The sequence below is a fragment of the Atta colombica genome, unplaced genomic scaffold (assembly GCF_001594045.1).
Source record: "Atta colombica isolate Treedump-2 unplaced genomic scaffold, Acol1.0 scaffold178, whole genome shotgun sequence".
In the NCBI taxonomy this organism is placed as follows: Eukaryota; Metazoa; Arthropoda; class Insecta; order Hymenoptera; family Formicidae; genus Atta; species Atta colombica.
Window position 1 is genome coordinate 153652 of NW_017259269.1, and position 26805 is coordinate 180456.

Here is a 26805-nt window from a genome sequence, read left to right on the forward strand (position 1 = left end):
TGTTTACATAAATATCCCATACAGCATATTGAAAACTACCTTTTATTTCGGGAAGAATTTAATGATATTTATTTTTATATGTTATTAATTTGACAATTGCAGCTATAGCTTATTTTGTTTTTTGTATACATAATTTATTTTTAAATAGGTACATAGGTTATTTATTAATTGACGAAAGGAATGTTTTTGATATATTATACAAAATAGGTTTTATTGATTATAAGTTTTAATGAAAATTTTCTAATTAAACTTTTTCTAATTTAACTAACTATAAATAACTCTATTAAAAAAAAATACTTTCAGAAGTTCCATGAGTACACCCTGAGCCCTTATTCTTGAAAAGTATCGTATATGAAAAACTGGAAAAATGCTATAGTATATGCTATAGTATAACATGTACTATAGTATTTCCCTACTTTTTCGTATGTGATACTTCTCGATATTAGGAGCTAAAAGTAATGAACTCCATTCGTACAAATCTTTTTATAAGGATTCACGTCATTTTCTCTTTGAACAGAAAACGAGTTCATCCCGCGGCGATATTGCGTATTACGCCACTTGCCTGGCAGAGTATATATACGCTATAGACATACATATACTATGGGCGCCACCAAGCGACCTAACAAGATGAAATTTGATCATCCAGAAACATCTTAATGATATCTAAATGATCCATAGGATATCATCCTATGGATGCAGAATAAGCGGATAAATATTTTCATTTCTTAATATATTTTGTTGCACAAAGATTAAGTAAATAACACAAGAAGAAATATGTTACACAAATTTCTAAATATGTATCCAACAGTCTATTTAGTTAATTATTGGCGGTTTATATAATAAATTAATTAATAATAAATTAATAACACCGAGCCTGATATGGAAGTCGAAACGTTTGCATTGTTACAATTAACATATATTGAATATTGTTTCATTGACTCGTAGCTCTTCTTAAATACTTCCTTTAATTTAAATTTATTGAACCATATTATCCAATTTGTTAATAAATTTGTATTTTAAAAGTAATGAATCTCTGCTATAAGAGATTTCCTAATCTGAATTGTCGTCGATTTTATAGGATTAATATCTCGGTTTATCGAGCAGAGCGACACTTTTTTCTTGTCAAATTTTTATTTTTATGCAAAAACCCATCGATTCAATGTATTTTTATCAAAATTTGAGGTGAGCGAGCTCTTCTCAATTAATATTTATTTCACTAATTGTATTATATAATCAAGTAGAATCAAAATGAATAGGAATATCTATATATCATCTAGTGCTTTAATAATAATATATCTGCACAAAATTATTTCCGCTACAATATACATGTTCGATACTCAACATTTTATTACAGCTAGATACATTTTTGTATACATATTAACGTAATACGAAATATAATTTAAAAACAAATTTTATATAATAAATTCTAACCTTCTGTTTTTTTGTAACTTTCTATTTGGAGAACTCTAGAGGAGGCGATAATTCCCTTCGCCTTTTCTCTTGTATCCGCCACTGTTTCCTTACAAGAGGAGTTACACTCTCTCTTTACATTTCCTTTACATTCCAATTAACGCTTTATTGACACTCGCTTTACGTTTTATTTTCAACAGGGAAATGTGTTATATTTAAACACGTATACATATTATTCAACTGAAACCGCTTTTAATTAATATTTTTTTGTCATTTTAAATTACAACGCACTTAAAACATTTTATTTTAACTCATTGTAATGTATACAATATATGTATACAATATATGTAAATTAATATATTTAAATGTATTAAATTGTATATAATAGGTTTATAGAATATAATAAATAGTACGCAAAAGTAAAAGAAATATTTATTTTTACTTTCTTTAAATATATTTTATATTTTTATATATGTACAATGCATAAACTATAAACTTAGAAGCACAAAAAAAAATAAACTTTTTAAACACAGCATGTAAGGAATATAATTCAAAAATAGAATTCTAATATGTACATATTTTAATGTGCATTTGATGTTTTGTTTGCACATGCATCAAATAATATATCAAATGGATTAAACTTTGAAACACCAAAAAAAAGGAAGAAAAAACTATTTAAAACTATTTAAAAAAATATAATTCGAATTTAAACAAGAAAGATTTGATTTAAAAATAATAAAGCATTATATATCAAGATTGTCGATTAACATTTGATTGTTATATACGTGATTCATTATCAACCGATTTTGCTTCTAGAGTTGTTATATTAATGAATAAATTTTATCACGACAGTAGAATACCTTGGAAAGAAATAATTATCAGAATTTTGTGGTTGGTATATATATTTAAGAACATTTGCATAACAATAAATTGATATTATGCACTTAAAAGGCATAGAATAACTCTGTTTCGTCCGCTACAATACATGTTGCTGCAGTTTCTTCATCGACGTACACGTGAAGCTTCTTCTTTTTTAAATTTCTGTTAAACACATAATCTTTTTAAATTTTCAATTACTTTATATTCCATCTACAATAGCGTCTATAAATATTTTGCTAATATGTTCGCATTTAACAAAAAGTTCACTGTAATATATTAATGAAAAAAAAAATCGTTAAGTTTTCAATTATGCATTTTGAAGTGCAAAAAAAGGACTTTATATTTGCGTTTGATTTTTTTTCTATAACATTTTGTTCCTAAATTATGTTAAATTAAAAATTGATATTTTTGCAATGTTTTTATCTCATTTTGAAGTAGTTTGACAAAACATCATCGGACAAAATTTTGATTATTTTAAAATATTTTTAAGTTTAAAAGACTTTTTAAGTTTCAAAATGCTATTTGAAAAAATTGGTACAATGATTTTTCGAAAAAAATATCAAACTTTTTTGTAGTATAAAATGCTATTGTTTAAATATTTACTTTTCCAGAATATTTTTTTAACTTCAAAATTAAAAGATTAATTAGAAAAAAAACAAAAGAGAAAAAATGTTTAATTATACTTATACTATAACAGTCGAAGCTGGATCTTGGATGCTTAAATAATTTTCACGTGACTTTATAATGTGGATTGTTTTCCTATTAGGAGACACAAATCGACACAATTTAACACAGTTTGCCACATTTAAATAGAACGCGATATATGCAGTGTGTGTGCGAATTATTAATATCTAATCTTTTAAAAAATTTTAATCAAAGATGATCAAAGAACAGAACAAGATGATAGAAACTGGTTTATATGCGTCTTGATATCGTTAAATTCATCAAAATCGCACTTAACACATTCTGATTTTCCTACAGCAGAGGCGAAGTGTGTCGATTGAGTTTGAACAAAATTATAAATAAAAAGTAACATGTGTCGATTTGTGTCGACTATTCTCCTAAAAAAAAAACAGCCATATATACATGTAGCCATTTGAACTGCGCGCCAAATTGGTTTTTCGGACTTAAAAATACAATTGAATTACTGTAGTAATTATATTGTAATATCATCACAAATTATATTGTAATATCACAAATTAAATTGAAGCAATTTAATAATTTGATGCTCAATTAGACATTCTATTAAAGTTATGTTAATGTGCTGAAAATCTGTAAATTTAGTTGCGAAAAAATATTACCTCGGCTTGAAGCCGGATCTCTAACATTTCGTGCGAGTGTCCTAAGTCTTTAGATCACCGAAGCTTTAGTAATATTTTTCGCAATAACTGATATGTAGAGACAAAACGCATTTTTCAAGCAGCGTGTATAAACAATAATAAACGATTTATTAAGATCGTTTAATGTGAACACACAATAAAAGTGCAACCATCAAGTATCAAGCAGTGAAAGAAGCAATCACTCAGCGAGGCGATACATGCATTAGTATAAAAAATATTTTGCTTGATGCTTGCATTTGAATGTATAATGATCGAAATTGGCTCTCTATTTTTGAAAAGAAACATATACAAAAAGATTAGGAACTACTATAATATACGTAACATATATTTAATATTTCCTTAATTTTGTAACACTTTTTTTAAAAGGATATAATTTTGTCAAGAAAATCGTAGAAATGTTCAAAAATATAAATTCATTTAGAAATAAATAAATAAACTTAAAGACTTATATGCTTTTGTGCCCAGTTAATTTCCTATTTAAGCAACGTTTCATTGTTTATGTAAAATAGTATATTTTGAAAGTATATTTCGAATTTGTAAATTTGTGTATTATTGCTTTGGATCATAATATTTTAATTCAACAGAATTTATGCATTCTCAGTATATTCTATCATATTATACTTGTTATAATAATATAGTTCTGCTATTATATAAAAGATTTTTTTAATTCAACATTATCCAACTGAATCTTATTGTTTGATTTAGGATCAGTTACACCAATGTCACTTTGATTTTAAGCGAGACTTAAAATTCTATGTCTTGTTTTAAAGCCAAAAAGAGATAGAAACAAAAAAAGTTTTAAACCTTGCTTAAAATCAAAGTAACATTGATGCAACCAGGCCTTAGATTTAGGATAAGGTCTGAGAACAAGAATTGTCGTAATACTTATTTAGAGACTTAAGTTGAAGTAGCTTTGACGTATAACGTATGATTTATTGCCGTCTCTTGGAGACGCGGCAATAAGTTGTACGTCATATGTGAAAGTTTGTGCGTTACTTACGTCTACAATTTAATGACTCCTGCAGAATGAACACATTAGGAGCTGTAAATTTATTGGTTACTGCATCACATTTTGCCACGCAGCAAGCGTTCAGTATGAAGAAGCCATAAAGTTTCTAAGCAAGGGGCTCCGCACAATAAAAGAAACAGGGAACAGAGAATAAGAATTTCAACTTATCAAAAACTGTGTATTCCACAATACATGATTTCTAAGTGTTACGACAATTCTTGTGCTCAGACTCTAAGATTCAGAAAGGACTACATTCTTTGCTAGGGTTAGAAAACTATCCTATGTGCTGCAAATTCTTACAAGAAAATTTTCACATACGAATTTCGGACAGGAATATATAAGATCGTAGAAGAATTGTGATAGCTGTAGATAAATCAAGAATCTTACATGAATCTTATTCATGGTATAAAGATGTGATTACATATAGTACGGTACGCGGTAAGAAATTAACTAGGTAATTATAGGTCAGTGATGCGCTGTCGTGAGAATTATTCCCACACGTGGGAATGTGCATCTGCGTATCGCCGATACGATGTAAAAGCAGCCAATACGAAACTGTAACAACTTTCGTATGCGTACAAACATTTTGTGGAAATAATTTTGACGATAGCACATCATTGCTATAAGTATTGCGCAAACCGGGCCGCTTGCTTCCTTTGGATTTGAGCCACGGTGTTAGAAGTGTAGGTGGTCTGACTAGCCTCCTCGATCTGTGATTATTAGATTCGGAAGACTGCTACCAGAGGATATGTGAGAGTCAAGTATATTGACTGTCTTACTTGGTCTCGTTGTGCAGCTATGTACGGCTAATGTTTGCAACATCATAGCAACATTTCTGCATAATCATTATGTACATAAAAAAGATATCTGCATTAAAAATGAAACAGAAATTTAATTTATATATAATTTATTCTAATAATATGCATATTAGGTGTACAACTTTGCTTCCGCCATTTTTTTTCCGAAATTTTCGAGGCTTTATTGTAAAAAACTGGTTATACATTTATGATTCAAAATATTGTCCATCGCTGGGCACTACTTTCTCCCATCTTTCGGGTAGCGTACGAATCCCGCGTCGAAAAAACTGGTCATCTTTTGAGGCTATCCACGAATCGATCCAATTTTTTATAAGACCTTCTTCATAAGACCGGAAGTGCTGGTCAGGCCATGTGCCATTGATCGAAACAAGTGATAGAGGGAACAATGTCTGGAGAATACGGCGGGTGGGGTAGGACTTCCCATTTCAACGTTTCCAAGTATGTCTTGACCGCTTTCGCAACATGGGATCGAGCATTATCATGCTGCAAAATCACTTTATCGTGTCTCTCGTTGTATTGCGGCCGTTTGTCTTTCAATGCTCGGCTCAAACGCATCAATTGCGTTCGATACCGATCGCCTGTTTCAGTCGGTTTTAACAGTTCATAACACTACGCCGAGCTGGTCCCACCAAATACAGAGCATGACCTTGGAGCCATGAATATTCGGTTTGGCCGTCGACGTGGAAGCATGGCTGGGAACTCCCCATGATTTTCTGCGCTTGGGATTATCGTAATGAACCCATTTTTCGTCCCCAGTCACAATGCGATGCAGAAATCCCTTCCGTCTTTGCCTTTCAAGCAGCTGTTCACAAGCAAACAAACGCCGTTCAACATCTCTCGGCTTCAATTCGTACGGCACCCAATTTCCTTGCTTCTGTCATCATTCCCATGGCTTTGAGGCGTTTTGAAATGGCTTGTTGAGTCACTCCCAATGATCGTGCCAATTTTTCTTGATTTTGACATGAGTCTCAAGTAATGCCTCCAATTCCGCATCTTCGAAAACCTCTCTTCTACCGCTATGCCGGTCTTCGACGTAAAAATCACCGTTTTTGAAGCTTTGAAACCACTCACGACACATTCTTTCACTAATAGTGGCCTGACCATAAGTATTTGAGAGCATTCGATGAGCCTCAGCCGCAGATTTCTTCATATTGAAGCAAAAAATTAAAACCTCCCGCAAATGACGAGAATTTGACTCGTAAACTGACATTTTCAATCGAGAATAACTTTATGATGCAGACACAAATCGACTGATGTTTCTATGGGGTTATATTGACAGATATCCAAGTTTATTGTATGACATCTATGATCTATTTATTTCGATCACCACTTACCGCTAAAGCCATCTATAGGAAAACGGCGGAAGCAAAGTTGTACACCTAATATATATATATATATATAAAACGCATTAATATTTTATAAAAATTGTTATAGATTTTATAATTCATTATATATTTTGTAAATATTTTAAATATCATAATAAATTTTCAAACATATGTTATATATTAATATATTTATTGAAATTTAATTTATATTGTGTATCTTTTAGTTTTTGGACAACCTAGATTTTTTTTTCTGTTTACTTATTTTAACGAGAGCATTACTTTGTATTTTAGCCTCATCCTCATAGTAATAAAATATAGTAATAAATCCTCATAGTAATAAAATATAGTAATAAAAGCATTCCGCCACGGCTTGTTCTTTATGAAGATCACAAGGAAATCTTAAATTAAAATTTTCTATTATTTCTTGAATTGTAGCTTCATAAATATTTAGTTCCTTATTTTATATATGACGTTGAAAATAACTCTCTGCCAAGACTTTATATCACATGCGAAATAATGTATTGTCTTTCGGTATTGTGAATAAAGAGCCTATATTATTATTGCAATTCGCAACACACTTTTTCCTATTGTATTTAGACTTTTTACAAAAACTACTTTTTACATTACGTTTACACCACACACGTAAAGCTGACATATTTGTTTCAGTACTTGAATCTACCTAGAAAGCGCTGACTTAAAATAATTACAGAACTGTATATGAAAAATGTATTCAGTCGGACCATCTATATTTCTAACTAGAGACTTAAGTTGTAAACGTAAGTAAACGCACAGGCTTTGGCGTATGACATACGACTATTTGCAGACTCTTGGAGACATGATAATAAGTTGTATGTCATATGTGAAAACTTGTGCGTTACTTACGTCTACAACTTAATTCTAAATAAGTGTTACGACAATTCTTGTGCTTAGATCCTTTCTCTTCTACATTACATGTAGCATGGTAAGCGGCACGGGCCAATAACAAATTCACGTTACTATAAACACTTTTTAATAGAATTAATTGATTTAAATGCAAATTATTAAATAAATCCTTTGAAAAAATAAGAATATTGATGAAATGTGCATAGAAATAAGTTAATATATTTTAAAAAAATTCATATTAAAGTTTATTTATTACTAGCCCATGCCGCTTATCGCGCTACATATAATAGAAAGGAAAAGAAACAAGCGGCACGGTTCGTGCGGTTTTCTATAGCTACTTAGTTAAGTTAGTTTCTGTATCGCATACCTGCTACATGTAATCACATTTTAAGAATATAAGGTATTTTGTTGCAGAGAATACGCAATATTTCAAAATGCGGCTGCTTCTAAATCAATTTTGTCCAAAATTGTAAAAAGCATCAAAAAGTGGCTGATACCACAGTTGCTATGTATATACATACATTAGGTTAGAAATGATCAAAAAGCGGAGTCTCATATCGTGCGTGAACCAGATTTTGCGTTCTTCTTAATTGCATTATTCTTTCAAGAAGTTTGTTCAGTTCGAGGTAGCCGATGAGGGATTAAGAGCAAAGTTTTTTAAGTTTTATGTAGCAACAATAGATTCATTTGCACCAACGTTACTTTGATTTTTTAAGTAAGACTTAAAACTCTCTGTCTCTATCCTTCTTTCGCTTTAAAATGAGAAGGGCTTAAAATCAAACATTGATGCAACCGGGTCTTAAAATATAACGATATTTGTAAATAATCTTGCTTCTCATTCATAAACTATTTCCTTTATTGTAATTTATCTATCTTTTTTCTAAATAATTAATTAGCATATTCTATTTGGTTTGAAGAAATATCCATGTATTGTTCAAAATTATAAGAGTCGTACATTAATCATTTAGCCGATCTTAAGTATCAAATTACATTTATTAACATTGTTACATTTATTTTATTTCATACTTCATTATTTTATACATTCACGAGCTTTTGTACTTTTTCAAATTTTAATTTTTTTTTTTACAATTGTTATGTATGTATTTTTACCAACACTGCATTTGTATTTGATGCTAAATTTTAAACAAATTTCTGATTATTTTAGTATTTTTTCCGCTATTATGCGCAATAAAATATCTTATATTCTTATACTATGTTACATCCATATTACATGAATCATATAAGCATATTACATGACTCTTACGCGCAGGTTACGTGAATTTTTTTTTACGCATGTAACGTGACTATAACTCGAAAGAATATAACTGGAGCGTCATTATGAAAATATTCCAAAAATACTATACTATAGAAATTTTGTATAATTTATTGCGTATCCGTAAATAAAATGAAATGGAACAAGCAAGGAGTTGAATGAGATTTAAAAGAATTCATTTTGACTAAAAATTAATTTTTATAACAAATTGAATAATGGCTTCTCGATTAAATCAAACTTAATTTGTAGAAAACTATTGTCGAAATATATGTTATCATAATTATGTAATGTATTAGAAAACGTTAAGATATAAGTATATCATTAAAAACAATAAATAAATTAACAATAGAAAATTTTATTTTAATAGAAATAAATTATTTAATAAAAAACATGTTTCAATAATAATTTAGTGGAAGATGCGCTCCCAGTATATTTCTGATATAGGAACGCTCCTAAGCCATAGTGTCAGGTGAGCGCTCGGTGACTCGACTGTCGAGCCTCGAGCGGTAATGGAGATCGCTTGCTGGAATCAGCCCGAAATGTGCAGATCTTTGCGAGCACTACTTGTACATTATTGTATAATCTCATTGATATCACTAAGGCCCAGTTCCACAACTCATAGTTAACTTTTAAATAAAGTTCAACTTGTTTCTCATTCTAGAATTCAAAAGAGACAATGAATAAGTTGAACCTTGGTTAAGAGATAATAGTGAGTTGTGGAACTGAATCTTAATAAACATGACGTGTTGAAATGGTGAACAACGTATATTTGAAATCGTAAAGATAACTAAAGCATATATCAAACTATTCATGGAGAATTTCGCCGCCACTTTTCCCTTCATCATCTTTTTGTGTGTTAAACACATGTTTCTTAAAAATTCGATTCCAGATTTAAATCGCATACCCTGATGATATAGAACAAGGCTCCTATTCTTGAAAAATATCGCGTACGTAAAATTAGAAATACTATAGTGTATGTAACATATACTATAGTATTTTTTGTATGTGATACTTTTCAAGAATAGGATCCCAGGATCAGGTATATCCGGGCAGCTGCTTTATAGGGGCGGCCGACAACCGTCAACATGTCTTTAATGCCCACATTCATAGTCAGGCCTTATATATATTTCGACGCTGCTTATCCCTACTATGTTAAAAGTGTTGCCTGCGCGCAATAAAAACCATCTAGAAATGTATAGAAAAGAGATGCCGACAGGTCTCGTGACTAGCCTCTCCTTGATTGATTCTTAAGTATATAAGGAAATGTCATCTAACAAGGAGGCAATCTAACTTTTAATTTTCACGCCCAGCAAATGAGAATGGATTGAAATGGATATATATATATAAATATACATTCAGAAATATGGATTCATAAATGTTAAAATAAACTCTTTTCAATCCTGAATACATTTTTATTAATTTATAGGAATTGTAACAAATGTCTATTTCTTCAATACATCAATCTTCAATACATTTTTATTCATTTATAGGAATGGAATGGAATGGAATATGTTTCTATGCTTTTCAATCTAAAAATAATATTATATTATATATGCATCGTGAATATTGCTCAATTCAAAATTGTGAATAGGAAATGCAGTTTTTCAATCCAGTTGAATTTAAAAATAATATCAGCCATTTTTGTGCATCATGAATACTGCTCAATTTAAAATTCTGAATAGAAAATACAGTTTTTTAATCCATTTGAAAAAAAAAGTTTTTCTTTTAAAATGAGCCATAAATATTATTCAATTCAAAATTGTGAATAAAAAATCCATTGTTTCTATTTGAAAATCCATTTAAAATGCATCATAAAAACTATTTTATTCAAAATTATGAATAAGAAAGTTTTTGTTTTAATTCAATTGAGTTAAAAAAAAATTATAATAAAAATATATCATGAATTCTACTTCATTTAATAATAAAAGAAACATAAAAAGAACTACATGAATATGTAAATGTTACATATATAAATTATTTATTTTTAATTAATTTAATAAATTAATCGCGTTTATGTATATTTCATATTAATATGTTTTCCTCATTATACAACTAGTGTATATTTTTTATATAAAAGTTTTAAAATAATAACTATTAAAGTTCATGTAATTACTACTTTAATTTATTTAAACTTTTACACATATAAACATTTTTTATATGGAATCCAATCCATTTTTATGGATTTAAAATATGGATTCGGATGGATTGAAAATTTCCAATCTATTTCAATCTATTTTCGTTTGCTGGGCGAAACTGCTGCGAATTGTTACGAACCACGTACACCATTATTTATTTCAGATTCTTTCATTTCGTGCAAAAACGCATTGAATAAGCTTAATTTCGTTTATTCTGTGTATATATATAAAACTTTTTCGAGTATATGAAAGTATACAAATATAGTGTTCTGCGTGGTTTTACAATACGTATGTGCCTACAAATAATATACACATTATCTGACAACAGGAAAAGTGGATAGTTAGCAATCTAATGTTATAATAGAAATCTATGGTTTGGAAGCACGGTGCGAGAGGTAAAATATTAAGACAACTTATCCTTCTGTGCGCGTCGACATTTGTATTACTGAAAAAAATAAAATAAAGCCTGTGGCACATGATGTTTGTTTTCCTGGATTAGAATCTTGTTAGGCTTAAGGCCCATTCTACAATCGTATGTCGGAGTCGGGCGTCGTACGCATGCGCACTAGACTGTCGAATGAAGTTGTCGCAAGTCGGCTATCGTTGTCGGAATAAAAGATAATCAATTCCCATCTTTTCTGACTATGACTAGATGAAACATAATCTTCGGACACATTTGTGTATGGCTAAACAGATATTTTTATACGGATATATGAATATGTTTATATTATATTATGGAATCACTGAATGTACAAATAATTATTGATTTTGTTTGCGAAAATCATTGCTTGTATGATAAACGATGTGGATTTTAAAAATGTTAGCAAAAAAAAGATCTGTGGCAAAAAATATTCACAAATTTAAGAAAATATATATTATGATATAAATATATCAGGTAATTTTTTTATTTGTTAAATTATTATTATTTAATATAAAAATATTTTATAATTTAATTCTTTTGTCTCAAACTTAAGAAATGCTTATAAGAACTTGAAACTTGAATAATATATGTTTCGATCATCGTTTTGATCCAAATCAATGCATAATAGTCGTCAAGCAAGTGGAGTCGCATTATTTTATAATCATATAATTTGCATCCAAATTAATAATAAATTTGAATATGTATTCAACGTTTCAATATCCATTCTTTACATTTGTTCCGACTTTTCGACTTCAATCAACGACTCAATTATAGAATAGCAAGTATTCATGTGCGACATACAATATACGACAAACGATTAGCGACAGCCGACATCGACTGATTGTAGAATAGGTCTAACATCGTTGAAGTAAGGCACTATGAAAAAAAAACGTGAGTGTTCGCATATCCATTTTCATTCCTTTCCCCTTGCTCTGTTCCTACTCCGCCCCTGAGCTATAAAGGTTATGGTCATTACGATTGTTATAGATTATAGCTTCTAAGCTGTTGGAAACCTTATAACTTCGTATTTATGTATTTTCGCACTTCGAAATTTTATCAAGAATAAGAGACGAAAAGGATATAAAAAAACTAAAATATTATATATTAACGAAGGCAAAAAAATTTATAAAATGCTTTGTTGCGTTGCGGTAAACTGTATCAATAGATCAAAAAAAGGTATTCGATTATTTAAATACTTACATTTCTAGTTTTCTAATTGAAATAGTAAATCCATAAGTTTGTGGTATACACTTATAGACGAACTTATGGACTTACTACTTCAACAGTATTACTAATCCGTACAAATTAAAATCATGCCTAGGGTTTTTGTTAATACCAATATTTTCCAGTCTAATTTTTCGGAAAAATGTAATCGATTAAGGATACCGTGTAAACATGATAATAATCATAGAATCGATTTTCATATTGATTATATATAATGTAGACTTCATTTGGATTTAATAAAAGTTGGTACAGATCGTTTGATTAGAAAAAGACGGTAATAGAACACTCTACACCCATATGTAACATGTTTTTGAAACAGTGTTAATATAAAATCGTAACAAAAATGAAAGTGATATGTAACGAAACGCTCTACGAAACAGCTAACGCGCAGTAATAGGATTTTATAACAATTCGTCACTTCAATGTTTCATGTTACATGACATTAATGAGATTATACAATAGTGTCTGCCCAATGCCCAGTCTACAACACAATTCGTCATTTGCCAATCAACGCGATTCATATTGATGAATTTAATAAGATGATATATAAAGTCATTATGTTCTATATTTGATGTAATAAAAATTAATTGAAAAAAGTTCTTAGTTTTTTACCCTTTAAATTTCCTTTGGTTCATTTTGTATAAATTTCTTACTTACATCTTGAGTCTTTGTATTCTCCATTTTAATTTTTTTAAGTTTCTCTTCTATTATTTTGAGTTCATCCATTTCTTTTTGGATTTTACGGTTTATTTGATATTTAGCTACCGCTTGTGCCAATGGTCCTAGCTCTCCCTTCATCGCAGCATTTACCATCGCCTATTTATAAAAAAAATTTTTTTATTAAATGTGTAACGTTTAGAGTACAAATTATGCAAATTCTTACATCTCGTCGCCTTTTGGCATCGTTAGATGTACCTATTGAATCTGTCTCAGTCTGTGGCCCTAGTTCGACAAGAATTTGAAAATCCGCGTGTTCACCTAATCGAAAACCCACGCCAAATCTGGAATCAGTTCCTGTAGATTTCATCATAATAAACATCGATATAAGTTAACAAGGATTATATAATAAGGTTATATTCTTAACTTATGATATACTTAACTTTTTTAATAGGCGATATATTGGAATATATCAAACTTAGGATTGTCGGAAGCTCTTCTGGTATAATCAGACTTGTTACATCTGTGAATTTTATTTTTATATCAATTTTTAATCGTTACATATAAATGGAAAAACTTATGAAACTTGTCATGTTTTTTACTAACATAATTTTATCTTAATAAATGTTTTTATCTCTTACAAAAAATACAACCAATGCCTCCAATTTGATTTTAACAAGATTTAGATACGTTTTGGATACGAAAATATATAAAAATAAGATAAAAAAAAGATGTTAATATTTTTAAGATTTCCACGGGTACTTTCTGTATAGAAGAAGTGTTTTGCATGTTTAAGTTACCTATATCAATTCTTAAAATGCTAACGTTTTATAAACGTTGCAGTTCATAATGTGCCCGATGAATACAAAAATTTGTAATTGAGCTATAAATTGTATTTATTCAAAATTTTCACATTAAAAAAATATAATCATATATATTCATTCAAAATTTTTGGGTCTATCAAAAATATTTATTCACAAAGAAAACTATATAATTATACTATATAATTATACATATAATATACTACTATATAATTATACATATTTAACGAGTATTCATATTCATTTAAGTATTCAAACAAAATATAAACTGAAAAAGAAAGCTCTAATAAGTAATCGTTATCCTACCAGCACTTTGATGATTTTAAGTACAATAAAAAAAATAAATTTTATTTATTTTCGTTGTAATATTTACATTTGAAAGGAAAACTTAGAAATTAAAAAAACAGAAAGCAATACATTTTTTATTTATAAGTATAATCTATTTGATATGATATCAAGAGATATGTAATGACTCGCGTCAAACGAATGCGAAATGCCCATGTCTTTATTCAAGCCGGCGAGTTGCGAGCATCCGAGATTATCAGATCATTGAAATTACACAGAAGTTGATCGATTCTGAATAATCTCAATGGACAACTCGGGTTTAAATCATATAATTACTATAATCATATAATTAAACTATTTGTTGTCTACCCTATACAAACAAAGATATCGCGATGTGAAGTGTCCAAAGTGTTAAATTTTTAAGATACGTTTTCATCATCATCTTCATCATCGCCCTCGGAAATGTTATCCGTTTCATATTTTAAACAGCAGATGGCACTCACCTGTTGCGACACTCATAATGGAAAAAGATAAATAAGAAGAGAAGACCATGATATAAGAATATAAAATATTTCATTTCCAAAGATGCGCAATTATCTTCAACATAGTGACTACTTTTTGATCAATCAAAAATTTGTTCTAAATTTAGATTGATTCTAATTTAGGAATGTTTGATTGGTTGTCCTAATTTAATCTGTCAGCTATTAAGGCTTAAACACAATAGACAATATACAGGAAACAGAGAATAACAAGCTGTCCAATCAGAACTCTAGGATATAATATCGAACTTACACACCAGAGCTCTGATTGGACTTGTTATTCACTGTTGCCTGTGCCTATTACCTATGCCTATTGTGTTTAAGCCTTTATGCGCAATGAAATATTTTATATTTTTATATCATGGATAAGATTTGAAGAAAGCCATATATATAACACTCTTATATTGCTAACGCAGTCTCTTTTTGAGAGTGCGAGATGTGCGAAGACAACAAGATAGAAAATACCGGATTCTCATTTCTACAATGTATCTCGAATGTACGCATGCGCTGGCATAAGTAACAAAGTTCCATTTTTGTTTTTTTTTTAAACACTTTACATAAACAACAATGTTGGACATTACATAATCATATATGTAATACTACCTTGATCAAAAAATTCAGGAATTCATTCAGAAAATTCAAAATACAAGTTTTATTCATCAAAAGTGATATTGTCCCCTTCAAAGTACTCCCCATCGACTGCAACGCACTTATGCCAGCGCTTGATTTAGCTCACGTTTCTGAAACTCTATTGTTGGTATAGCCATCAGAGCCGTCTTCGATTTTTTCATTACCTCCTTTCGGCTGTTAAAACGCGTTCCCAGTAATGATTTTTTCATGCCACTCATAAACGGCTGTTTTCTTTAGAGTATCACTGCTGAAAGAGTTTCCCAACATTTCCAAGGTTTTCACACCATTGAATCCATTTTTAACGCAAAATTTACAAACCCGTTGTTGCAAATTCAACTCTATTTTTAAAACTATAAAAAATCGAAAATACGTGCAGAGGTAGATGTACTTAAGATGGCGTAATTTTTACAAATGTCATGCTATGGTGATAAAATTTGGTGGGAATGTCAATGATAGATGTGGCAACATAACCAAAAAAACAGAACTCAAATCAGTTGACTCAGAGCATCATCTAGTGGTAATTCCGGGAACTTTTTGATCAAGGTAGTATGCACTATGCAATAAATACGGATGCGGATGCGGATCAGTGCAAATGTGCACCCAAGAACTTCGATTTTTTTCCTCAATTACTTTTTTAAAGTAAAAATTCCAAAAATTCAGATTATTTCGTCTTTACGTCAAATTAAGTTGTAAGCGAACGTAAGGTTTAGTTATGTCGTTAATCACAACATGAACTATGAGCATTAATGTAAAAATATGGAATCATTTCTTAATTTGTGATTTCCGAGGTAAAGAATTAAAGTACTTGGTATCAATTATGAAACTTTATCCTCACGATGGAAAGTGAAAAGTAAAAAATTTCTCCAATTTCAATGATAAAAGTTTTCACTTTTCACTTTTTATCCTAGGGATAAAGTTTCATGATTGATATCCTTGGAGATATCAATCCCTTATTATATAGAAGGGTACTTTCCAATTGCAATATCTCTAGATTTTCGTGCATGACGATACAAGTTGCGTTTCAATTGTCTGTTATCGTCGACACAACACTACACATCTGTCTCAATCGAGTGTTGTATAAGCTTGTGTTTTCTAATGACAATTATTTGTTATTTACTGCGGCTATAAATGAGGTTGAAAGATGTTGAGCCGGCACTTTTACTTTTTTTTATTTAAAGTATTTTTAATACAGGCGGAAAAAGCTTTTAACTTATTAATTAGTTATTACTCAATCCTGCATATGTATGTTGACTTATATATTATATATATCTGGGGTTTTACACAAGTGCGTTTGATTTATAATAGTGTTCCAGAATGTTGATCACAAGAAGGATCTTAATTACGTTCTTCCTACATGGCCCCCCTTGCTTTAAAACTCTTTTAAAAAATCCTTTTAAAAACTCTTGGACGTAACACAGTATTATTCAATATTTACGCAGTATTACGTGCTATTTGAGAATATTGCATACGAAATAATATACTTACGGTCGTAGAAGATTAACAAAAGCAGCAACTGTGAAACCAGGGTCTTCACGATCATTTTAAAGAAGAAACTCTGCGTACACACCGATTATTCGTATTCAAGTTGTGTTTAATTTCAATGGCTGTTCTATATATGTAACTAAACATGATAAATAAAGATTAATTTTCAGGATAATTGGGTATGATTTTTTAATTATCTAAGGTAACATCGATCTATTGTACTGTAAATTGTATTTTAATTTTGCAATTACCGCTTATAAAAAATTTATTAATTCATAAATAATTTTAATCTTAACTGAGAAAAATGTAATAAATAAGAATAGAATAAAATTTTAAAAATATTTTTTATAAAATAATTTTTTATTTTATTACAATTAAAAAAATAAAGATATATATCTTTTTAAAATAACAATATTTATTTAAAGCACTTTTATAGACTGATATTATATTTTGAAAGTTAAATAGAATTACTGAGCCAGAACTAAGTTAAATCATAATAATAATTCTACAAATTAAAATTATGTCCCGACATAATAACAATTCCAAATTTTTGTCTTTGACACAATTAATAATTTAATATTGAAATTGTATTTAAATTAAAATAAAAACAATTTTTATTATGTCTTGACATAATTTTAATTCGTTGAATTATTATTATTATATCGCAATATAATTTCAATTTAATAAATATAAAGAATTCCGCATAAAATCATAGGATTTTTGGTCTTCGGTGAAATTATTGGCTGAAACTTTAGTATGTTATAGTTCTTGACTCACTGATCAAAAATGTTCAATAGGCACAAAACTTGAAAATGACTAGTTTTTTTGTTATAGCCCTTTAAATTTTTATTAAGTTTTATTTTATTAAGTCTCCTGAATACTCAGCTAAGAACTCTATGTTGATGCCGGTCACAAAAAGGTTGCAATACTTATTTTTCAATGAGTTTCGGAATGCAACTTGCTCACCGAGCGATTGATTCTTATTCATGGATCCGTAAATAAGAATCAATCGCTCGGTGAGTAGGCTTCCGAAACCCATAAAAAAAAGTTGCAACCTTTCTGTGACCGGCTGTACATGTGCTTTCGGCACGCCAAAGGAGAGTACATGTATGTATGTACATTGCAGTGTATTAATTCGCTGGGTCGTAGTAGCGGCCCGACTCGACGTTTATTTTTTACTGAAATACTATCAACTTTACAGAAAAACTGCAAGAGACAAAAATCATTTATTTTCGTTTCAGAACTCTAAGAATTTTTTCAGAACTTTTTATCAATTTTTTAGTACTGCATTCTTCTTTTTTAGTACTGCATTCTTATTTTCGATAAGTTGGGCCGCTATTATGACTCAGCGAATTAATGCACTGCACATGGGCTCGTGCTTACAGCACCTCGCAATACAATCCACAATAAATGGCTGAACTTATAGGCGTGAAAAAGTGATGTTGACGAAAATTGTGTCCATTTCGTTATTATTTGCTTAATTATGAAAATGTGATTTGTCTCGTATTTATCAAAATCATAATTATCGACGAAAACTAAAATTATCTTGAAATTTTATATGTAGAAGTGTATTTTTCATTCATTTCAACAACTGTCAAACCCTATATTTTTGCCTGAGTATAAGTTTATTTTATATGCCTTTTACGATTGTCAAGGGAGAAAAAGACAGTTTTCGTTGATTTTTATAAATGTTTTTAAGCGATCTTGTCATTTAGATTTATCCAAATTGTATTTATAATATTTACAAATGGCTACATAAATATAGGCATAAAGTCTAAATTAAGTGTTGTTTCTCGCTTCTGACGTTTCTTCATGATTCTAACATGGCCGTAGCGATTACTCCGGAGTCTTAATGCCTCAAGTGTCTGTAATAAATCAAAAGATAACAACGCCATTCACTCTCATCACTCTCACTCTATCCCCATCCCCCTCCACATACACGCCCGCGCGCGCAATTTTATAATTTAGCATAAAAATCGAAGCAAATCTTTTATAATCATCTTTTATAATCATGTATTTAGATTCTGCTAGATTTTACTTCTCTCATGCATATCGTTTGAAATGCATAAATTCCTTGATCTCTCACGTGCGAAATGCTTGATTATCATGACTCGAATGTTTGTTTCCGTGCGTGAAGCACCGTGTGCAAAAATCGTGTGCTTGCTGAAGTGCGATAACAACATATAGGAGAGAAAATTCTTTTCAATCAGAATAGAAAATTCTTTTCAATTAGGAATGAAAATTCTTTTTCCTCTTCTCTGTTTTTTTTTTGTGGATCTCAAATGTGAGAAGCAAGAGAGCTTATAAAACTCCAAGGAATGAAATCAACTCCAAAGGAATGAAACGCCTATTATATTCACGTCATTCATTCTGGATAATTATGAGAATAGGCGAAAAACTAAAATCATAAACGTATTTGATATATATATATACACCAATATATATACACCATTAATATATACACACACACGCACGTAAGCGCACAAAAGCGTAATAAAAAAAAGATTTACTTCGATTTTTATGCACTTTTTTTATATAAATTTTTTTATGTAAAATTAACGCGCAGGAGTGCGTATGTGGGAGGGGGGGGGGGGGAGGAATGAGAGGGAGGATGATGAAAGTGAATGGCTTATTGTTATCTAAAATCTCTTGATTTATTAAAAATTTGATTTAATGCATTAACAAAATAAAATTTTAAACGGCTATAATAAAACTAGTCATTTTCAAGCTTTGTATCTATGAACATTTTTGATCAATGAGTCAAGAACTATAACTATATAATATACTAAAGTTTCAGCCAATTTCATCGAGGGCCAAAATACAATAATTTTGTGCGGTGTCCTTTGTGCTTTTTAATATTAGTTTCAGAGAACATTTTATGCTGTTATAAAGTAAAAAAGAGCTTGTCATTTATTCATTAATGATGTTAAAAATTTAAATTTTCCAAATTAAAACTTATATCGCAATATTATGAACAAGATAAAATAATATCCTGCGTTTTGAACACTTCGAGAACACAACGCGTTCCATGCTCAAATTGTATTTCAAAATTAATTAGCATGAAAAAAAGATATTCTAATATGTTCAAAAATATTTTGAATCGTAAAAAAAAAAACATCGATCACTGAGCATTACTTCTTGATTTCTTTAAATGTTCTATTGAAATGAAAAATCTTTTAGAGAGATTCTCGGCTTTAACGAGTTTGTGACTTCTTTGAACATTTTATATCTCGGAAATTGTCCTTGTTCTTGACATATATTCTTGACATATATTCATCATCGAAACACTTCCACAACGAAATTTCATTCCAAAAACAAAATTTTATGCAAATTCTTTGCTCAGCAAAATTTAGCATATTAAAAATTGCCGGAAGTTTTTTTTCTCAGTCAAGTTATTTTATTTTTAAACTAGTGTTAATTTCAAAAGCATTTATTTCTGAATTAAGAAAAGTAATTACATTAAATTTTAAACAGTAATTAGAAATACTCTTACCAATCTAAAAAAAAAAAATATTTTCTCGATTCCTTCAAAGCACGCAGTTTAATGGCCCATTATAATTACTTTTTGATCACAGATAATATGCTTCGTGCCTAACATAAATTTAATTTATCAAATGTCATTTATTATATGTTTAAGATAAATGAACTGTACCGATAAAAAACTTTGCATTGTCTATAAAAAAATATTAAAAATCTGAAATACTTATTTTTCGCATTAAGAAAAATCTTTTAAATCCTTGCATTTTTACCGTATATCCTAGGATATCATATATCCTAGGACTGAGATATATGTATAGATCACAGATGTAGGATGTACGACTCATGAAAAATTTACAAATAATGCTTAGAAATAAAGCTTTTCATAGGTATTATCTTCAAAGATACTACAGAAAGTGGTATTTTTGAAAATAATATCCATGAAAGATAATCCTAACGTGATTTTGCGCTATCATCATATTTTCATCCATTGTTAATGCCAACGTTTTGTGAATCTTCAATTCATTAAAGCGAAGAGCACTGATATTGAGAACGCAATCGAGTATATTTAATAGTTATAATTATTTAATAGTTATAATTAATCATCCAAAGAAAAAATAGCGACCTGTGTTTACATCATTCCGCAAACGGAATGCGATTCCTATAACAGTAGTGTTTCTACTGACTACAAAGAAATACTGATTTTCTTTGGAGATTACAGTATACATATCAAGATTTAAAAATGATGATACTTATCGAAATTAGAATGTTAAGGGACTATTCGTAGAAAAAAATGGCGGAACCAATCAGAAATCGAGACTGTTGCGCTTCTCTTTTATATCTAGGACTCTAAAGCAATTTCACGCAGCGAGTAAAAACTGGCGTTTTATTCTCTCTTCATCAATTTTCGCCAAATTGACGAATCCAGTGAATAAATGCTCGAAGTTCGATATTGTTCAACTATGAGCGAAGCAACGCTGATTCTGATTACGGCCCACTTGATTGATTAAATATTTCGAATATTTTGATCAATCAATTTTTTAAATTGTTTGTTTAATGCTCCTTTATTCATGACATGGGAGTAACTTCGCCAGCGAAACTTCGCTCCATGAAAAGGAAAAAGGCGATAACTTTAGCTTTTCAACGCTGAATTGTGACGGAGTGGGAAACGCTAGCTTTTCTTTACTCGCATGAAAAAGCAGCTTAATATTGCTCCTCCGGAGAACTCCCTCTATAGATGCTGTAGGAAGGGCGATGATATCGAGGAAAGGGGAAGGGAAGTTCCTTGTCTAGAGAGCAATTTTCCATACCCTATTTACATTATAACCTGAAACCCTTTAAAATTGTCTGGATGTTTCTGTATTTCTGTAGTCTGTCTGTACTTCTTCAGAAAATATGACATCGTTGTAACTGTAGTAGCGTTTTATTGAATAGTATTTAATGCCTCAACGCTGTGTTCTGCCAACGCTGATTGTATGATATACATACTTCAGAGTTTCAGCATGACGTCCCGTGATATTCCTTTCCAACTTGATGTTCCTTCATACGCACGTTGACATCTTTCGGTTTCACCAATGTATACTTTCCCACAAGAGCAAGATATTTTGTATACTCCATTGAGTGGAGGTCTGATCTTAAGGATTTCTCAAGATTTGTTGGATCTTCTTTGGAGGCTTGAAAATGGTTCGAATGTTGTATCTGTTCAAAATCCTGCCGAGATTCGTCTATTGTTCCTTTTACACATGAAAGAAGAGGCTTCTTTTGTTTAATTCTTTCTGTGATTGTTGTTTGAGTTGTCTCGTTCTTGTGTTTGCTGATTGTCCTGTTCACATTCTTCTATTATATCCGTTTCGCTGTAAGATTTGTTTCAAATGGTTGAGTTATTTACAGAAGATCAAACTACAGAACGAAGATGGAGACTCTTGTTTCGAATAAAACATACACAAGGTTTGATAGAGATTCAAATAGAAACATTAGCATTTTAATAGAAAAAAGCAGATTCTCTTCAGCAAAGCAATATTGAAACACGAATTCTCTTCTACTAAGACTATATGGTTTGCCAAAAATATATAAATTCAATATCCCTCTCAGACCAATTGTCAGCACCATAAAATCTCTAACCTCTCGCTTAGCTTGCGATTACAAACTCTGATATGGAGGACTGAATCACATATCGCCAATTCAATTTCATATGGAAAATCCAAAAAATTCATCTGCATTCTGAAGATATATTGATGAGTTTCAATGTAGAGTCACTTTTCATAAACACATTCCAATAAAAGAAATTCTAGATATAATTAAAACGTCTCACCTAATGTTCCCAATAATATCATCCTTTTAATTGAGCATTGTCTAATGACTACATGATTTCCTACAATGACTAATTCTATGAACAGATTGGAGCGGCTATGAGCTCTCCCATCTCTCCTGTAATTGCAAATCCTGATAGCAAAGCCTGCGGAGATAGATTTTGAGCAAAGCTTATTACCAATTTTTTGATTGCAAAAAACAACAAATTATACACAGAGTTTGTACTATCAGATTAACAAACTGTTGGCAAAACATGTCAGCAGGCTTATCGACAAATCCATAGCTAAATATGGACACAGATAGCTATAATTTTGTAATCAAAATCTGATCAAATTTGTTGCCGCAAATTGCTAATATTTTGCTATCAGGGAACATGTTCATGGGGTATTTCGAGGAAGAGATTCTTCGTAAGATCAATAAACTAGAAGTTTGATTTCGTTATATATGACACATTCGTAATCTGAAGATTAACATGCACATAAAAGAACATCAATGGTAGTGAACTTCATAAATTCTTAAACTTCTCAACAATCAACATCCCAATATTTGATTTACTATGACATAAAAGAGAATGATTCCCTTTTTCAATGTTTTTCATTGTTCTGATTGTTCTTTTTTCTTGCCGCAAAAAAGACTGACAATATATTGGGCCATCAAGTATATACAGAAGCCAACACACACTAACTGATATTTACATACCGAATCACATTACCACTAGCACAAAAACAGTCGACAATACACTCATTTGTGCATAAAACATCCAGTATCTCTGATAAAGAACATCTACCTAAACAGAACTTAACCATTTGAAACAAATCTTACAGCAGAACAAATACAAGAAGGATGTAAAGCAGGACAAAAAAACAACTGATACACAACAAGAAACAGGAAGAAGTTTTTCTATTTTCCCATATGTAAAAAGAACAATAGATCGAATTGACATTTTGAATAAACAATATCCGAACTCTTTTCAAACCTCCAAGGAAGATTGAGCAAATCTTGAGAAATTTTAAAGATCAAAGATCTCTACTCAGTTTCAGGAGAGTATACAAAATACCTTGCGGGAAATTATACATCGGTGAAATCGAAAGAATGATCAACATACATGTGAAGGAACATCAACGGGCTTCATGTCAGCAGGGAAACATGTCATTCAATCAGTATTAGCAGAACACAGCGTTGAGGCAGGATATTAAATATTATTCGATAACACTACTATAGCTACAATGTCATATTTTCCGAAGAAGTACAGAGAGGCTTTAAAAATACAGAAACATCAGGCAATTTGAATAGAGACTCAGATTATAATGTAAATAGGATACGAAAGATTATTCTCTTAACAAGCCAAGAATTCCCTCCTTCCTTTTTTTTAACATATCCTTGCCCTTCTCCATATAAAAGAAATTTTCCAAAGGAACAGCTCAGTATCAGTGCGTTTCTCGCTCTGATGAAGTGAACGGTAACGTTCAGGAAAAGCTGGCATTAGCAATGGATGAAAACATACGATAACCTGCAATGCTTAGAAATAAAATGTAAAGTGACACAGTAACTTATAAAATGTATTTACAAAGTCTTGTGAAGAGAAATAAAAATGATAGATATACACTGCTAAAAAAGCTGGATAATACTTTTGACACGCTCAAAATTGTACAATTTTCAATCATCAAATTTGATGAAAAATTGCGTAAAAAAATAAAAAAGCATTTTAAAGTTTGAAACTTGTATTTTGACTGTTTTTGGTTTTTTTTTAAATTCTTATCTTTATAGTTCTATATCTTAATAAAGATTATGTTTTAAATAAGAAGAATCCTATATTCGATCGAAATAAATCTTAGCTTAAATATATACATTATACTTTTTGTGTGAATTTATATATTCCAATTCTGCATATCACGCGTCGAAATATTTTTCCGAATTTAAATCACATTCATAAACAGAACCCAACAAGTGGGAGATTTGGGTTCGATTTTCGAGGTAATATTTTTGGCAATAAATTATTCATAATTTTTAAATTTTATTAACATTATGACAATATTGTTAAAAAAAAATGCTTATTAGCATAAAAAAATTATTAAATTGCTTGTACATTGTAATTTAATAAGTGATATTACTTTTCTCTTTCCACTCATGAACGCGTTTTAAGTCTAAAAAATTATTTCAACGCACAACATGCAGAATCAAAAAATGTAACTTCACATAAGAAATATATATGTCTCTCAAAAATACAAAGATACCAATTTACGCATAATTAGGTGTAAAAACATGAAGAAAGACTGTAAAAGGACAGACATGTATATATACATATGGAATTATATGCATTAAAGAATTAAATATATTTCTTATATTGATCAATTTGTTTACTAAATTTAGCTACAATGGCGAAAGTGAAATCGAAATGAGGTGAGATTGCATGTCCAAGCAGCGTTTCTAAAGTAAAAAACCACTTATATATACTTTTTTAATGCTTTGTGTGCTACTTGGGTATGTAAATATATATCCAGTTCTCTTAAGAAAACGCAGTATACATCTCCACATTAAATTATTTCCTATTTTTAATATTATTTACTATATGTGTGTGTACACATATATAATACACACACACACACACACACACACACACACACACACACACACACAAATATATATTCATATTATTATATTATTTTCGTATTATTTCTTATTTTCTATAGCTGCTTCCTCAACAAACACATTTAATTATGTCAAATAAATGAAGAAAATACGTTATGATATGAAGAAAACTTGATAGACACGTTCTGTTCTACAACTTACATGAAAGTGAAACTTAAAAACACCGACGGTCTCACTAATCAACGTTCTAGAAACGAACTGAGGTTTCTTTTATGAAGTATGTCTTCAGTATTAAGCTGGTGCGAGAAAGAATGCTCATTGAAACGCTTTTAAAGTGAAAGGACAGCCTGCGGGATTTAGAATTGAGGTCACCAGCAGTCAAACCAAGTATCAATATTCGCTCTTATAACTAAAATCTTTTTCTTGGGCACACAAATTTCACATACGATCATAATTTGAATAAGTTTGATGCTATCACAATGAATATTCACTGAATGGCCTCGTGCCACTCAATAATTTATGATTAACAAACGGCAAAAGGATGTCGTTTCACGATGTGCGAGTTACAGATACGTTTTAGTAACTATTAGAGAATTGCATTGGGAAATGACAACTTAAATAATATATGTTCACTTGATTCTACATAATGAAAACTTTCTACTTCGAGTAATAGTCGCAGATTAGCGTATATCATAAATCGTATATACATATAATAATAGAATACAATTCATTTGCTTTCTCACTTATAAAGAGTCTCACTTTAACTATTATGCAGTAAAATATCTCAAAATTCAATCATCAATCATCAAAATTATAAATTTAGAAGAAAACGAAAATTGTATAATCTAGAGGGAGACAAATATTGGTAAAATGAATTGTTGAAAAAAATTAATTTTTTGAGATCATCGCCATTTTTTTAAATAGAATTATAATAATTTTTGTCACATAATATAATTATTCTGCATATAAAAGTATTAAGACAGATATTGAAAAATCAATAATTTATCAGAAATATTTTTTACAATGTGTATAAAAGTATTAAGATTTATCAAAAAAATTAATTGTTTGTAAGATTTTTATGTTAAAATATACCAGAATAAAGTATAAAATACATGATTATAAATTATTAATTTTACAATATCTATTAGGAATGCACGGATCATACCGAATACCTGGATATCTGAAAAGAATGATACCGAATATCTGATATCTGATCGGATATCCGGCAGATAATTATCCGGCCGGATATCGGATATTTTCCAAGTATTACTTTGCTGTTTTTTGATTCAAGGGCCTTTC

The 26805-nt window shown here is 30.0% G+C and overlaps 1 protein-coding gene across 3 annotated transcripts; it reads right to left on the minus strand.

The window, feature by feature from the left end:
* Nucleotides 1-1830: 1830 nt before the first annotated feature.
* On the minus strand, nucleotides 1831-25788 carry LOC108686375. 3 transcript variants are annotated; one of them, XM_018191643.1, is made up of 7 exons: nucleotides 25708-25788; nucleotides 20624-20721; nucleotides 17134-17269; nucleotides 13816-13896; nucleotides 13600-13730; nucleotides 13374-13532; nucleotides 1831-2451 (listed from the first exon to the last, which is right to left on the minus strand). In XM_018191643.1, the coding sequence occupies exons 3-7, from the start codon at nucleotides 17186-17188 to the stop codon at nucleotides 2413-2415; spliced, it is 465 nt and encodes a 154-aa protein (XP_018047132.1). In that variant the 5' UTR covers nucleotides 17189-17269; nucleotides 20624-20721; nucleotides 25708-25788; the 3' UTR covers nucleotides 1831-2412. The 3 variants fall into 3 exon arrangements, with proteins under 3 accessions (XP_018047132.1, XP_018047134.1, XP_018047133.1); XM_018191645.1 differs by lacking the exon at nucleotides 20624-20721 and having other exon boundaries at nucleotides 17134-17203; XM_018191644.1 differs by lacking the exon at nucleotides 20624-20721.
* Nucleotides 25789-26805: the final 1017 nt, after the last annotated feature.